Genomic DNA, 15806 nt, shown 5'->3' with positions numbered 1-15806 from the left:
TCAATGTACACTGTTTACATTAAGGATAATGGAATGTAGATTCTTTTTTTTACAATCTTTATTGAACAAAAGTTAAGGTGACAAGAAAATCATATTATATTACATTATATTATATTATATTATGCATTTGCAGAGGAACGTTTTAAGATTTTGTTGCCCGACTCTAACTCAGCCTTGTGTTTTACCCCTCCAGCACTAACTGAAATGTTTGTTGCATGTTGTACACGTTTTCCTCTCCTGCCACGCTCCTTAACTCCAGTTATGTCAGCACGTGGTTCGAGAGGATTAGCATCATGGTGATCCTGCTCAACTGTGTGACGCTTGGCATGTACCAGCCCTGCGAGAACATTGACTGCACCTCGGACCGCTGTCAGATACTCCAGGTAAGGCGGACTTTTGTGTGTGAGTGACGACGTGTAATCACACTGAGGGAGATGTAGAACAAAACATCCAATTACAGAAAACGCACTCCGCTTCTTGTTGACATTCTTCAAGCTGTGATGAAAAAACACACTTCAGATAGAATTATTTTTTTTTCCCCCCTCCTGGAATGTTTATATTTTCTCCATCCTCTGAGGAGGGAACTGGGGCTTTGTTTGTGTTAATAAAGTCTTGCAGAGCAGCATTCTGATTTTTTTGTCACCTGTTGAGAGGAGGAACCACTTTTGAGAGAGTGATTGTGGAGGTTCTCAAATGGCACAAGTGGCATTTGAGAATATTCACTTGAAATCCAGGTTTACCTCCAGGCTTTTCCTAATCTGCAATTTATTATTCAAATAAAAAACTAAACTGTTTGCTGTTTTTTAGGACGTTTCCACCTTCACCAAGCCCTTATAATAAACTCCATGGCTTTTTGTCAGACAGAATAAAGTCTGGTAGCATCTGTGCTGAGTGTTAGCTAATCTAAAGCAACAGATTTCCCCAAACTCTGTTCTTTGTTTCAACACCTGGCACTTCCTATGCTCTGTAGATCCCAGATATTAACAGCGGTAGTGAAAAAATGCAGCTGGCTAACTTCTTAATTATAATCGCACACATAATGGAAAACAGTTAATACCATTCTCATGGTGGCTTTCCTTTTATATTTGCTTTATTATTGCTTGTTTACTTGACTAATTATGTAAAAATTGTTACTGGCAGTTAAAGTAACCAACATGTTTCTATTGATTCCTATAGGAAATGTACATAAAATAGAGTGCAAATTCAAAATTGTGTTATCATTCTTATTTATTTATTTATTTGTTTGTTTATTTTTTCAAATTGCTGATATTTTGCCATTGTATCTGTAAGCCATGTTGGGCTTAGGCGGACAATGTGTTATTGCCAGCTGGCGGCGAAATCAGTGTGTACCTCTGGGATTGTAATTGTTTTTCACTGAAGGCTCAATTTCAGTGGCGACACAGATGACCTAATTCTGCCTCAAATGTTTTTTTTTTTTATGGAACTAAAAACTTTTCTGCTGTGACCTGCATCAAAACAGCATTGTTAGTATATTTAGTTTACTCCTTTTGCTCCCCTTACCCCCTCCACCAAACACTATCTTCATGTTTTACTCTGTAACAAGCATACTGCCTCCCCAGGTAGGGGTCCTGTTCCGGTAGCTGCTAATGGTAACTGGAAGGATTTTTGTGACAGAGCTGAGATAGTAAACATGGCCCTAAAATGTGTCTCAGGGCCTCTGCAAATTCTGTTTGCCCAGCATGAACTCACATTTAATTCACAAGGTCTTGATTGAGATATGAACAAGTTAAAGTCAAAGACCTCATATAGCTGAAAGCCTGGTGGAGGTGTAGTCTTCAGTCAATACGCACAAATAGGACATGGATTGATGGATCAATTTTCATAATTACTGTGAAAATGATTTACTCTGTGTTGATGCTACAGGAAAGTCAAATGAACTCTAAATGCGTAAAGCCACTTTGGCATTTGCAGCAAATGAATTGACCCCAACCACCATGATAGAAGATTCTTCCTGTTTCCCACAGTTTTCATTTGAGTGACTTTTTAAGGAATTTGTGGCAATATAGGTGAAAGATAAACTTTTTCTTCTTTCTTTCTGTCAATATAGTCATTACTGAAATAGGGGTTAGATATTTTTATTCCACACTTTATAATTTTTTTTCTGGTCGTCTGTTTAAGAAGATTTTTTTTTTTTTTATTTCACACCCTTAAGATCACAATAAATAAAACTTTTTCCACCTCTATTGTAAAATTTTTTCTAAATTATGCGACTGGGATTATAGACTGCATTCTCCACAACACTTTCAGAAGATATACGGAAACTCAAGCAAAACAATCATTGTGTTTTTTTTTTTTTTTTATTCTTGAAAATATCTTTGGAAAATAGAGAAAAATAAAAAGTTTTTTTTTTTTAAAAAAAAAAAGCTTAAAAATATCAATTTGTAGAGAGCAAAATACCAAATTTACATTACCAACTTAGAGGAGAGTATTCAAATTTAATTTAAGGCTTACATTTTTCTCAATATTTATTTATTTTTAATATGTAAATGTAGTTACTCTGATTACAATTACTGAATTTTAAGATGCATTAACTTTTCAAATGCCATTTATCTTCTGATTATGTCTTTCAACTAAAATAAAAACAGAGACAAAAGATAATTTTGCCAGATATTTCTTTTCTTGCCCTATATCCCTGTGAGTATTAAGTGAACGTTAATCCTCCGGGTACCTCTGGTAATTTTGTCAGTATCACATCAAGTAAGACACACATAACATAATTTTTAAATCATTCACCATCACAATCTTGATGACCCACTTACTACGTCCTTTCCTCTTGGCAAATAAGTGGCACAATGACAGCATATAAAGCAGCTTCCACACCAGCTCATACATCAAATCATGAAAGGGCCCATCGCAAGACACCCTCAACCTCTTTACAAATCATGCAGATGACGGAACCTGATAGGGTGACTGAAGAGAACGCTGGCGCCGGTGACAAATAACTATGATGAATTCATTCCCCTTCTTCTCAAAGCAGCAAGGGATGGGAATCTGACTGTTGCATCCACTGTCAGATTACATATGAAGTGTGCAGGCTGCATTATTTATCAAAATGTCATTTAAACAGCATGTAGGCCAGACTTCTCGCCTTCCCGATAGAATTCTGCCAGGTCCGAATTACGGGTTGATAATGAGATAATCCATCTCATTGTCTTTTTTTAGCTGTGTTTGCACGCTTGCTTGCCCCCATGCACAAATTTGTGCTGGCTTATATTTGAACTTAAATAAATTCTAAATTCATTCTTTCTTGTATGGAAAGGAGCTTATTTAGTGGGTATTCCTCTGTTTGACTCGTCCAAGTCAAACACAAGAAAAATGATTTTTCCAAATTTGCACCGTTGATAAATGCTTAGAATTTAAGTTGTTTTGCAGAAGCAAACTTTTCTTTTGCTGTTTATCATTACTGAATGGATATGAGTGTCACTGTATGTTCCTCTTTTCCATATTCTAGCCTTTTCCAACTGCTACAGATTTTTTCTGAGCATGTCTTACCCCTTCATACCAACTAAAACATCACTTCATTAAAATCTTCAGAAATTGGATTTCTTTGAGCAGTCTTGCCAAATATATCATCGGTGTATGTGCTTGACAAAGTCAAAACGTTTTCCTCACAATTTGCACAAAACTTCCACCGGACAGTCATAAAAGTTAATTATCTAGGTGTCAGCAGATCCAGGTCCTGCAGCATAGCACAACTTAGTAGCAGCAGTGGGATTGTATCACACAGCAGCGTGACTGGTCATCCAAGAATCTGAAGTGGAACTGGACACAATATGCCAAGAATGCAACCTGTGAGTGGGAAGTTCTCCATGTAATTTGCCGCAACATCTTTACAGCACCTGTTCTATGCTCACGGCGTTTTTCCGCTGCTCTGGCTGTAACTAAAAGAATCTCATGGAGTAGCTGCCACTGGCAATCCGCAGTCTTCACGTCACTAAAAACAGTGATCAGGCCCCTTGTTTCTAGTGATCAGTGTATTCATTTGACACAACAGACTCCCAAAAGCAAAAATATATTCAAATTTAAGGAGACTCGAGAAAGCTTCAAGATTTCAACCTGCAGTTTAATTGTAAAATATTTTTTGTCATGCAAAATAAGTTGTGGCATTAAACCTGAATGAGAGCTGGGGCAGACAAAGAGGAGAAGAAAAGAGGAGGGGGTAACTTATCAAAAGAATGTTATCAGGACAAGATGATCTGCAAAAAAACTGATTTTTTTTTCTTTTTCTTGTGCACATGGTCTTATTGTGCACTACTCTACACTCATCCAAAATCAGCAAATTGTGAGGAAACAACTTACTAGATTACCTGTGCTGTTAACATTGTGGTAGGATAATCAGTAACAAAACTATTTGAGTACTGTGGTCCCTGGATCCCTGTATTGGCTCTGTGCAGAAATGGTATTAACTGGCTTTTGATAAAATAATGGGCGATTGGACTTATGTGTTTAAGAAGAAAAGGAGCATCCAAGCTCTGGAAAAATAGCTGTGTTAGTTTCCAAAATGATATATGGTCCATGCGTGACCACAGCGTAGCAAACTTTCATATGTACTATTGATTCAGAGCTGCTGTGTATATGGATTTTTGTGAGTCATGTGCTGCCATCAAGTTAAGTTCTTATAGGGTCGCACAGTTATTACAGTGAGGATTTATACATCGTAAAGAGACAAATCAAAGAATGGCTGAAATGTTGTGTTCAAAAAGGAAGAACTGTGTTCTTTTTTTTTTTTTTTTTTACAAAACTCTAAAATCTCTCTGCTTCCCCTCTTAGTGATATTGATTTTAGATAGAAATAAAAATCTACTATTGTGAATCCTAGCTGTACTGTGAAGACATTGAAAATAACATCTTTTGCACTTTTTGTCTACTACCTGATGAACAAAATGAACCAAGACCTATGTTTGATAAATGCTAAAAGCCAAGCATATTCTTAACAGCTTATTTTGCATATTTTGTTTATTTATGGTCTTATTTGTTCTATAAAAATACCACATTCTCTCTAATGTACCTTTTGAAAATGATCTCATTTGAGACACACTGCATGCATTTCTCTCAGGATGGATGGCTGACAAATTGCTTTTCACCAAGCAGCAATGGGTCCATTTGAATGTTCAGGCCTTGAGAAACACTTTGTCAAGAGGTACTAGTTTGAATAATGCCATGCAGGAATATGTAACAAGGCAGTAAATGCAGTCATTCAGCTCAGGGCAAAGCGCATGGAAGATTCTGTTCCATAAATACAATGGGCTCTTAAGCCAGTCATCTGAGCATAATAATGTATCCTGGACAACATAGGGATATGTTCACATCTGTCTCAGTTTATCTTTTTTCCTCCTTCATCTTTCTTTTTTGTAGTTTTGTTTGTATCCCTGTGTTGTTTTCATTGTTATTTAGTAATTTGTATCAGGTCAAAAAGAAAACTCAGATCTCATTGTTTTTCTTTAGGATGCTAATCATAATCTCATTGCTGGTTGACATAAAAAAAGTAACCACTCAGTTAACGTTGTCCATATCCGACAAAGGAGAAGCAGAGAGAACCATCAGAACACAAACCTCATTCTTCTTATTATTATTGAATGAACCTCTGTGGTGATTAATGGAGCAGTTCTTCTGGAAAAAAAATTTACCCGACAGCTTCTGAGAAACTGGTGCACTTAAAGTCATGAATGTGCCATTGAAAAGCACAAGATGAGCAATTATAGGTTATTTTAAAGAGTTTAGGCTGATATAAAATTGAAGAAAAATTGATCAGCGCGGGGTAGGCTTAGCAATACGTCTGAATCATGTGAGAATTCTGGTTTTTGCAGATAGCTTGAGCTAAGTGACATTAAACTTTCATTTAGAGTGTCTTGAATAAGATCAAAATCTCAGTGTGATCTTGCTTCACTTGCCTCATTGTTTACATTTCTTTTCGCAGGCCTTCGATGCATTTATCTACATCTTCTTTGCATTGGAGATGGTGGTAAAGATGGTGGCTCTTGGGATCTTTGGCCGTCGCTGTTACTTGGGAGATACCTGGAACAGGCTGGATTTTTTCATCGTCATGGCTGGGTGAGCAAGTGTTTCGGAAAGCAAGAATCATACTTGTAGCTCCTAAAAATGGCCTAACAGTGTGTCTATTAGACTCAACACCTTCCCCAATTATATCTTTGTCCAGAGTGTCATTATCATGCTATTATTCATCCATCTACTCTTCCATACCTGTTTCATTAGTGGATGGAGGGAGTTAAGGCCAATCCAAGATAGCACAGAGCATGAGAGAGCACACAGTGTAATTATATTATGTTATTGTTATAGCTGACTTAATTTGTTTGCTTCAAATTCATTCATATTTACAATAGGTAACCGTCTCCTATTTGTTGCTTTCCATATAGTGCTATACAACAGTATTCTTGGATTGTTTTTTTGTGACTTGCTAACAAAAAGTTGTGCATACTTGTAAAATATAAGGAAGCAACAGATTGTTTATGGAAGTTCTTTCAAATAATTCAACCCTCTTTACTCTAATACCCCTAAAAATAATGGAAAAACTCCGCAGCCAACTCCCCCTCAGAGGTTGCATATTCAAGATATGTTAAACAGTTAGAATGACCCAGTCAGAGTCCAAAAATAAATCTGGATTAGAATATGTAGCAAAACCTATAACAATACTTATAACAACATAATGTAACTGAGCTTGAGATGTTTAGTAAAGAACAATTCATCAGTGATGTGCTAAGTTTCTATAAGCTGGAGGAGGTGACGTGCATGCTACCTTTGAGGAAAAAGGTTAAAAAGTTCTCGAAAAATAGCCTTTTCCACTTTACAAATATGTATGGTGTTGTGCCTGTGGATTACAGAAAATCCTAAATAAATACATTGAAGTTTGTGGTTGTGGTGGGTCAAAATGTGAAAAAGTTTAAGTGTTATTCATTATTGGTTATTATCATTTTCTAATTGTAATGAAAGTTGAAGCAAATGCTAAATTTTGTACTTTTCTTTTTTACATTTTCTCCATTTAGCATGTAGTTGTTATTTGTATAACTTTTTCAGCTGAGCATCTTCAGACAGTTAAATCCTAAACAACTCTTGCACAATCAAATGCAGCTCTACAAGGAATTTTACATTTCCCTCGATCTTCTCATAAAGTTTGAGTTTGGGTTACTTTAGAAGCTTGATATTTTCTCCTTAATTGATGAAGAAGTTAGCCTCACCCCTCTTTGATAATTTCTCCCAGACTTTAAAATTGAATGGCCTAAATTGCTGTCTTCAAGTGAGCAACTGATTGCCCATACAAACTCTACACAATCCATTTCATTCCCATGTTTTACAATCAAGACATGATTGCTTTTTTACAAGACTTGGGCATTCGTACACATATAAGTTTGATCATTTTGTCTCTGTTGTGGGAAAAAAGTACCAATAACTCATTCATTATGGGGCAAAGATTGTCACAAAATGACAAATTGTAAAAAAATAAATATATATTTTATATATGTTGCACCTGCTTACACACTTCACTTCTATTACGACACACACTGTCACTGTACAGAAAAGTCATGCTGCTAAAACACTCACATCCATAGTAATACCATGTTTTTCATAAGATTAACATGTTCTTCCCAATAGTTAATTGCTGTTTCCATGGGAGACCAATGCATGCAGTCACACACAGAGAAAACACATCTGCTCAAACACCTGCTTTGATCCAAGTGAAATGAGACGCTCAGACACGGGTAATAAAGCAAGTCTGGATAGGTGTGTATATTAGTCATGATGCAGAACATCAATCTGTTGGCACAGTAGAGTGGGACTGTAGAGACACACCCTGGCTGAGCCCGTCATAGAATAAATCTCTTTAGATTATTTGGTATGCATGTTTATAAATGGAGTGTTAAAGTGTTGGGGTTAGATTTTGGTTAAGATTTAGTATTTTTTAAACATTAGCTTCACCTTTAAGGTGTGTTTCTGTAGGTGTGAGAAAGATAAAGAGATTTAGATTGGAAGAGTGCCTGGTATATCTGCAGAAAAACAACAACAGAGCTCCAGACTTACCAGGGTAGCTGGAGGAACATTCATCTTCATTTGACCTGAATCACTTTATCCCCAGTGAATGTGCAGACTCTCAGCGACTGTGTGTTTTAAGGCTTAACATCGGCATCAAAAGTTTAGAACTGTAGAGTTTGGATATGGATTTGTGTGAACACCTTTTGTCTTTGTTTTCTTCTGAATAACTGTACATTATATCAGAGTCTGAGATAATTTTAGAGAGTCATTCTGTTATGAGCTCTTTGTCGTTTTCTTCTCTCTCTCTCTTTCCCATAGGCATCACCTCACTATTTTATAGTCCTTCTGCAGCCTTTCTTTCTGTCTATCTGACTCATCATCCCCTCTCCAGACAATATGCAGCCTGTCACCCAAATTGACATGTGTAGTCTCGTGTTACCTTTTCTCATATCACCCAAATCCACTGCACAAATCCTATTCTTCCCTGACTCTCCTGTAAAAAAAAAAAAAAACACACAAACAACTGAATCTTTTTTAACTGTGCTGCTGAGATTATTGTTTACTCAATTCTGCATCACCCTTTATGGTTAATCTACCTGTCTGAAACAAGGGGAAACAAATATAACAAGTAAAAATTCATCAAAACACAATTTGGATTTAGGTGCAACCTGTCATACATCTTCATATATCTACTTGAATAAAAGAAAAAAAAAAACTTAGAAGGTGAATAAAGTTATAGTTAGTAGAAGAGTTATAACAGAGTGATTGTAATGATCCAGATAGGCTGTTTTATTATTATTATTATTCATATTTGTGTGTTAGTCAGAGGTCAGGTCCAAGGTTCAGTGTAAGTTGCACTGATGGTGCAAGACTACAGACTTGACTTTGAAAATCTTTTGCAAACATTTCTTATGTAAGGTCAACATTGACCATATTACAAGTATGTAATACAAAGCCTTCCCTAATGTCATTAACTTAAGTACTTCAAAATGACTAGAACGTTTTTCAATCACAGTATAGGTAAATACAGTACAGGTAAAAAAATAATTTCATGGACCTGAATGGAATTTAAAAGAAATCAAAGGACACCTCCTCCATGTAATAGACAGTTTAAACTAAAAAACAAACAGACATTTTTTTCCCCATGGGAAGAAGGAAATGAGAAAATATCACAAATTTGAAAGTAAATACAACACATTTTTGCATCTTAATTACCAAATCTTTTTAGCGTCCTTTATGTTAAAGTCGTCTTTTAAATCTTGTCTTGTTTTGCCCTCCATCTCCTCTGAATCCTTGTTTATAAAGCAGCACGCACACCCCAACACACACACACACACACACACCAAGCCTGTCACATAAAAGCAAAGTGGGGATAAGGGCATCACAAAAAAAGCAATGTGAGAAAAAGAGAACAATCATGAAAAGGACATTTGGGGCAGTCCACTAATTACCTTTCCAAGCAAACCGATGTGATTGATGTGCACAGGGGAAGACTAGCTAATAGAACAGACACATATAAACACACAATGCATTGCAAAGATAAAAAGATTACCATCAATCACATGCATCTAGCATCCATGTGTTTGAACTATTTGAGCAAACCAGACTGATCAGCGAAAAGCTGGATGTGCACGGAATAACAACGAGATAATAAAATATATCATAATCACATTTTTTTGTGTGTGAACAGTGACATTGCAATTATTTAACTAAATTACTCATTAGGTTTGGAAACACTTTGCATTCATTGTACTAATGAGTATTAGAGAATGATTAATGATACACACCCCTAAATGACGTCACAAGAAAGGCATTGATCAAGCGTAGTTGTGTATAGCCTACAAACATTTCCACAGGCCTGCACATGCTGGTCCATCTGACTTCTAAACACTGTCATTTGACACCATAATTGGATTTTGTCGCATAAAATGCTTTGAGGTGCATTGAGTCTTGTGTGCAATGCACAATTTTCCTTTCTTTGTTGTTGTACAATACAACAATTTGTGTCAAAGAAAGATTTCTCCTAGACAAAAACACATAATATTTATTAGTTTATAGCTGTATCATTGTAGTGCATCACATCATAATGTATATATGTAATAAAAAATATCACAATACAGCTTAAATTTACCATAGAAATTTATTTGACAACATAATACATACAATATTTTGATGCATTACAAAATTTCACATCACATCACACGCATATATACCCCTCATGTGACCTTCATTAAATTTATTGGTGAGACTTATTCTTTAAAAATGGTGTCTAGGATGGGTTTTATAGCTATAATATGTCACTGTTATTTTTTAAAAATCTGTTTTTTAAACATTTGTTGTGACAGTATAAAACAGGTAATGTGTGGAAAAAAATCAAGCTCCTCTGACTTTTCCCAGTATTAACTGCCAAAATACACAGCTTGGTCAGGAACAAATAAACCAATGCCAGGAGGAGGGTCTTAGCGCTGTCAAGCAGCATGTACACAAGGATTATTGACAGCGTTAAGATCTTTTTCCTGCCTCTGATTGGTTGTTTTTGAACGAGATCAGCGCATTTCTTCAGATCGCTGTTGCAGCTCATGGACGAGATGGATTTTTCTCACAGATTATCTATATAACTGTCACCATGTTAGATATGGTGACAGTTTTGACAAAAATGAAAAAAAGTTATTACTTTTTTCATAAATGTTACATTCTGTAGCATTAATAGGACCCCTATATGTAGCTGAAAAGAAGTCTGACCACTAAAACAACGGTTGTGCCTTTCTTTATACTTTGACATTTTCATCAGGTGTGGCATTTCTGCTCTATTGAATGAAGCGGGGAAGGAAAATTTGTCTGTTGCATTTCTACATCTCCTCAAGAAATGTACTCTTCAAACACAGGCCGCAGCAGCTTCAGGTACAAGAGGAACAGAACTATTGATGCAAGCAGAGGGAGAAAATTCTTCACTACAGCATTTTAGCTTGCTATGCCACATGCATAAACTAATAAAGGGTTGTTAAACCAAGTAATCCTTCTTAAGTGACTGTGAAGGGCAAATAGAAAGTACTTGCCCGTGGGATCAATAAAGTATCATAATATTGTAAAAGACATGGCTCCGAACACTGTCCATGTGACAGACAGAGAGATTGATTTATTTCTTCGAGGCCTGCAGGTAAGATTTGGCTGTTATCTTATGACGGCAATGCAGTTGTTAGTTTCATGCTGTCCTGTCAATGTTATAACCACCAGCAAATTACATCTGGATACACATGTAAAAAAACCCAAAACAAAACAAAAAAATAACATGCCATTTGCAGAGAAATTGAAACTTGTTCTGCAACTTACACAATAAACTTCCTCACTCACTTAAACTGCATATGCGCCGACCATTAAGAGCCATGTAGCAGTTTTCGCCACATTTAAAGAGACTCACCTCTTTCACGGGCACATATACTGTATATTTCACCGTGACTGCTCTCGTGTGAAAGTGGTTTGAGTTTGGGGGCACAAACAGCTTAGCCATGCAGTGAAAATGACTTGCTAACAGATGCCAGGCTCTGACTGAGACACAACATCCTGCAGGCAACACTTAGAAGAAAATGAATCCATATTTCTGCCTTTTCTTCTCATATCTCTTTCATGTCATTCTTCTGCTCTGTGCTTTGTAACTTTATCCCCCATCCTTGAGTCTTGCACCTTTCCATGGAACATCTTTTTGATGCAGCTAAGGCTCATGCAGCTCTAGCTGACAGGGTGGAAATCAAAATTCGTACTGGCCATTCAAAAATGTAACAAGCCATCATTTCTTCTATTCACACTCTTGTGTAATATGGTTTGTGTTATTTAAGCAAAACTAACTAAAAATGAATAATGAGAAAATAATTAAAAGTACACAGTTTATGTGTTGTCAATTAGGATTGTGCGTTTAATAGCACAGTTGTTTTGTAGCAAGAAGGTTCCAGGACCTCTGGAAGTCCAAAAAACATGACTGAAAAGTTAATTGGTCTTTCTAATTTACTCTCAGGTTTGATTGATTCCATAGATTGTTGCTTGTCCTGTTCGTCACAATGTTGCGCTGAGATAAACTGTCAACCTGTACAGAGTGTAATCTGCCCCCAGCCAAATGACCAATGCCCGCTTAAGATAGGCACCAACTCTCCCTGCAAGGACAACTAGGTTTAGACAAAGGATGGCTCGACAACGACTTTCTTTCTTTTTTTGACAGTGACCACTCTTTTGGCCCAATAGATTTTGTGGAAAGCCTTCAGTGATTCAGCATGGGGTTCATTGGGTACCTCAAAAGTTATTCTGACAGGAGCCGGGCAATATCAGTGAAACATGCCATTGTGATAATTTAGATGCAATAAGGAAATTGATTACAACTAACTCACATTTTTCACATGTCCCCACGACCCTTGGTATGCATCGGCATCCAGTCATTAACAATATAGGTCCAGTGTTGGCATCTAGGGAAGGAAAGGTCTGTTCAACTGACCAGAAATATTATACACTTTCAGAATTTGCATGCATGGCACTTAAAATATCCTCTCAAACAATGCAATAAAGCAGTGTTTGGCTTTTTTGTGTTCATTTATGTTGCAGTCACAACTCTGATTTGACATTTTAACCTTTATATTAACACTAAAAACTAGCCGACACAAAAATGCAGAGCAAAATTTGTTTGGCAGACGTACCAATATCACATGTATTGATAAATGCCTGGAACGAAGCAATTAGAATCTGTGGTTTGGAAATGCCTCTAAACTTTTCAGATGGTGTGCTTACGATTCAGATTTCACCCCAAATCAAGAAGTGGGTTTCGAAAGGAATGAGTAGTTACTATTTCGAAGTACCATTGAAGCGCATCTTGACTGAGGGAGGAGATGACCTTTGCTCTCCTTGTCTTTTTTTTATGACTAAATAATGACTGATTGATGTGGACAAAACGTCCCAAAAGAGTTGTTCTGATGCTTTAAAAACTAAGTGCGATGGTTTGATTGCTGTAATCATTAATGATTTGTGTCATAACGGGGTACGTTGTGTTCAGGTCAGTACCTGTGAAGTCATATTAAGCACCAGCTGAGCTGATTCAAAATGCAGCTCAGGCACATCACTGCCCCCAGCAGAACTGTTGTAGAAATCAAAATGCCTTTTGAGTTGCCAGTAGCATATAATTTGATCACATTTACTCAACACTTCCTAAAGTTACATGCATTTTGCCAAGAGTGGGTGGCAATTTCCAGTCAGACAGGGGTGGAAGGTAATACTTATATACTTCAAAAACATTTGAGTGGATTGTGACATTTGATATATTTTGAATAAAAAAGGAGATACTGATGTTTGTCTTTGTGTTTCCTTTAATATCTTTGAATCCAGGATGGTGGAGTATTCCCTGGACCTGCAAAACATCAACTTGTCTGCCATTCGCACAGTTCGAGTTCTTCGGCCCCTGAAAGCCATCAACAGAGTCCCAAGTGAGAAAAGCTTAAGTATTTTGGTTTTTAACTGGAGATTGTATGCATTGTAAGTATGTCTTAGTATTTATGATTTTTGCTGTTCGAAGTTGACCTGTGTTGTAATCTACAGCTTTAGCTTTTTTTCCTTTTCTTGAGCTTCTCCGTGTCGTCACATCTGTCAGTTTACATCAAGCTGAAATGCAGTTGCATGAAAATTCATGCAGATGAATTTCATTTTTCCTGCATCTCTGGGAGTTTTTTTTTTCTTCCTTACACCACAATTTCCCGGTGGGGATGATTAAACTTTCATCTAATGCTTCACAACAAAGTCAGCTCAAACCTTGAGTCACGGCCTTATCTAATTTACAAACCACACATTAATGCTGCTTCATTGATCAGTGTGTGACCATAGACCCATTCTCCTCATCTAATACTCCGTTCTCCAGCAAGGTTTTGTAGATCCTATCGATTTATTTGTACGGCTGCCATAATTGGCAGCTTGTCATCATAATAATTAGCAATTAGCCTGGACCAGCAAGGCCTGGAGTCGTGTCATTGCTGTACATTTGTGTAGACAGTTGAAAATAGACGAAAGCTGTTTGAATATTTGAGTATTGAAAAAATATGTGTGTATAGCAAAAATGGATGTATTCAACACTTACTTTGTCCACTGTATTTTTTTATATGGATTTATTTTGTTTTGGTTTGTATGTTTAGTAGGATTTCCAAGAAAAAATCTAAAATTACCTATGCTGCCCCAGAAGGCTTCAATGATGCTTGGCTCAACACATGAAACAGGAAAGGATGAACATCCTGAGCACAATTAATATTCCCCATAGTATCCCAATCAATCTATCGCATCCTGAATTGAGTTCTGCACATATGGCAAGAAAAAACACTGAATGATAATGGAATCAACATCTGCAGTTCTGTTAGCTACTTAGACCGAACTGCCGAGCTGGCGCATCGGGTTTTAGGTCTGTGAGATCTCAAGAAGCTATACCGGACTATTCATTGCATTTCCTTTCTTCCTCTATGACACTGTCTGTCACTTCCTCTCAGTCATTGTCTTCACAATAGTAGAAAAAAGTGAGAATGTGGGAAAAAAAAAAAACTTTAATTGCACTCTTAGGGTAGTGATGGTGGAATACAAAGTATGAATGAGGAAAAGCAAAATACAATGTTCTGCTTCAAAATCACCATTTGCCAAGTCTGCAACAGTATATACCTAAACCTAGAAATGTAAAAAGCTCTGCTCTGGAAAGTTCTTTAAAAGTCTTATCTTTTTTTTTTTTTTTTTTACGCCTAAAGCATGGGTTTTCATGTGGATGCAAATTGTAAATGCATCAATTACGTTCTGTTTTGCAAAAATGTCCATTCTAATTTAGCCAGTGGCTTTAGTGAGGTAAACACATACATTGTCTTCTTATTTTACTTGACATATTCTGATGAACAAGCCGTCCTTCCATTGAAGTTATAAAAGAGGAACCTGCTCAGTCAAATATTTGGTACACCGGCAGCACTTAGGGAAATGGTTTGGAAAATGTATGAAGATGAGTGTGTACGGTGCTTTAGAGAAAAGTGAACTGGTTGCAAACAAATTTGCCCTTCTGTAGATGATTATTTTTCCCTCCTTGCCTGTGCAGATATATGGGTTTATCTTTGCATTCGTAGCTCATAAGCAGCTCAAACATTAAGATACTGTTTATCTATATTTTGTAGATTGTTGTACAAGGGTATTTATATGCATCTACTTTGTATTGATCTGCAAAGTATGCATACTTCTGTGCATAATTAGTGTGTGCAACTCCTACTCTGTCTTGAGAATGTCTGAAGTAAAAAAGCAAGGGGATAAAGCTATTTGTTCTTTCTTCAGCTGGATTGCTACTTTGCCCAGAGGTACAAAGGCAGCATGAGCACTCCCTGACCCCTCACACACCTCAATTTGTAACCCTCCTACAAGGAGCAGATAATAGCAGTGTGTGGCATATGTGAATGCGTGCTGTTGTGTTAAACTTTGTTTTTGAGGAAATTGGTGTGATGAAAAAGGAGTGCTAGACAGAACTGTTGGGGGGGCAACAAACACCACAGAAACTGAAAGGGGGAGAAGAAAGGGGAAGAGAGGATTTACTTTTCCTTTGGTGAAAGGCACAGGCAGGGAGCCAAAAATGTGTTAACTGTGTGGTGCAAGCTGAGGCATCCATCTTTATATGAGAACAGCAGCAGTTGACAAACAAAAAAAAAAAAAAGTCAGTGAAAAGGCAAGAAATGAAGACAGGTAGACAGGGAATTGAGAAGGGAAAATATTTTTTTAGTGCCACCGTAAAGAAGAGAAAATATTGATAATAAAAGTTAAAAT

The 15806-nt window shown here is 36.8% G+C and overlaps 1 protein-coding gene across 6 annotated transcripts in view; it reads left to right on the top strand.

The window, feature by feature from the left end:
* Positions 1-205: 205 nt before the first annotated feature.
* LOC116735792 (voltage-dependent T-type calcium channel subunit alpha-1I-like) overlaps positions 206-15806 on the top strand; it is a 78479-nt gene continuing 62878 nt past the window's right edge. For all 6 annotated transcript variants that reach the window (XM_032587891.1, XM_032587893.1, XM_032587892.1 and 3 more), the window contains exons 1-3: positions 206-383; positions 5938-6071; positions 13368-13465. In XM_032587891.1, coding sequence (XP_032443782.1) covers positions 216-383; positions 5938-6071; positions 13368-13465 — 400 coding nt within the window. In that variant the 5' untranslated portion in view covers positions 206-215. The remainder of the gene's footprint in view (positions 384-5937; positions 6072-13367; positions 13466-15806) is intronic.

The sequence above is a fragment of the Xiphophorus hellerii genome, chromosome 16, assembly GCF_003331165.1.
Source record: "Xiphophorus hellerii strain 12219 chromosome 16, Xiphophorus_hellerii-4.1, whole genome shotgun sequence".
Taxonomy (NCBI): Eukaryota; Metazoa; Chordata; class Actinopteri; order Cyprinodontiformes; family Poeciliidae; genus Xiphophorus; species Xiphophorus hellerii.
The sequence above is the reverse complement of the archived record's forward strand: the minus strand, read 5'-3'. Positions and strand labels throughout refer to the sequence as shown.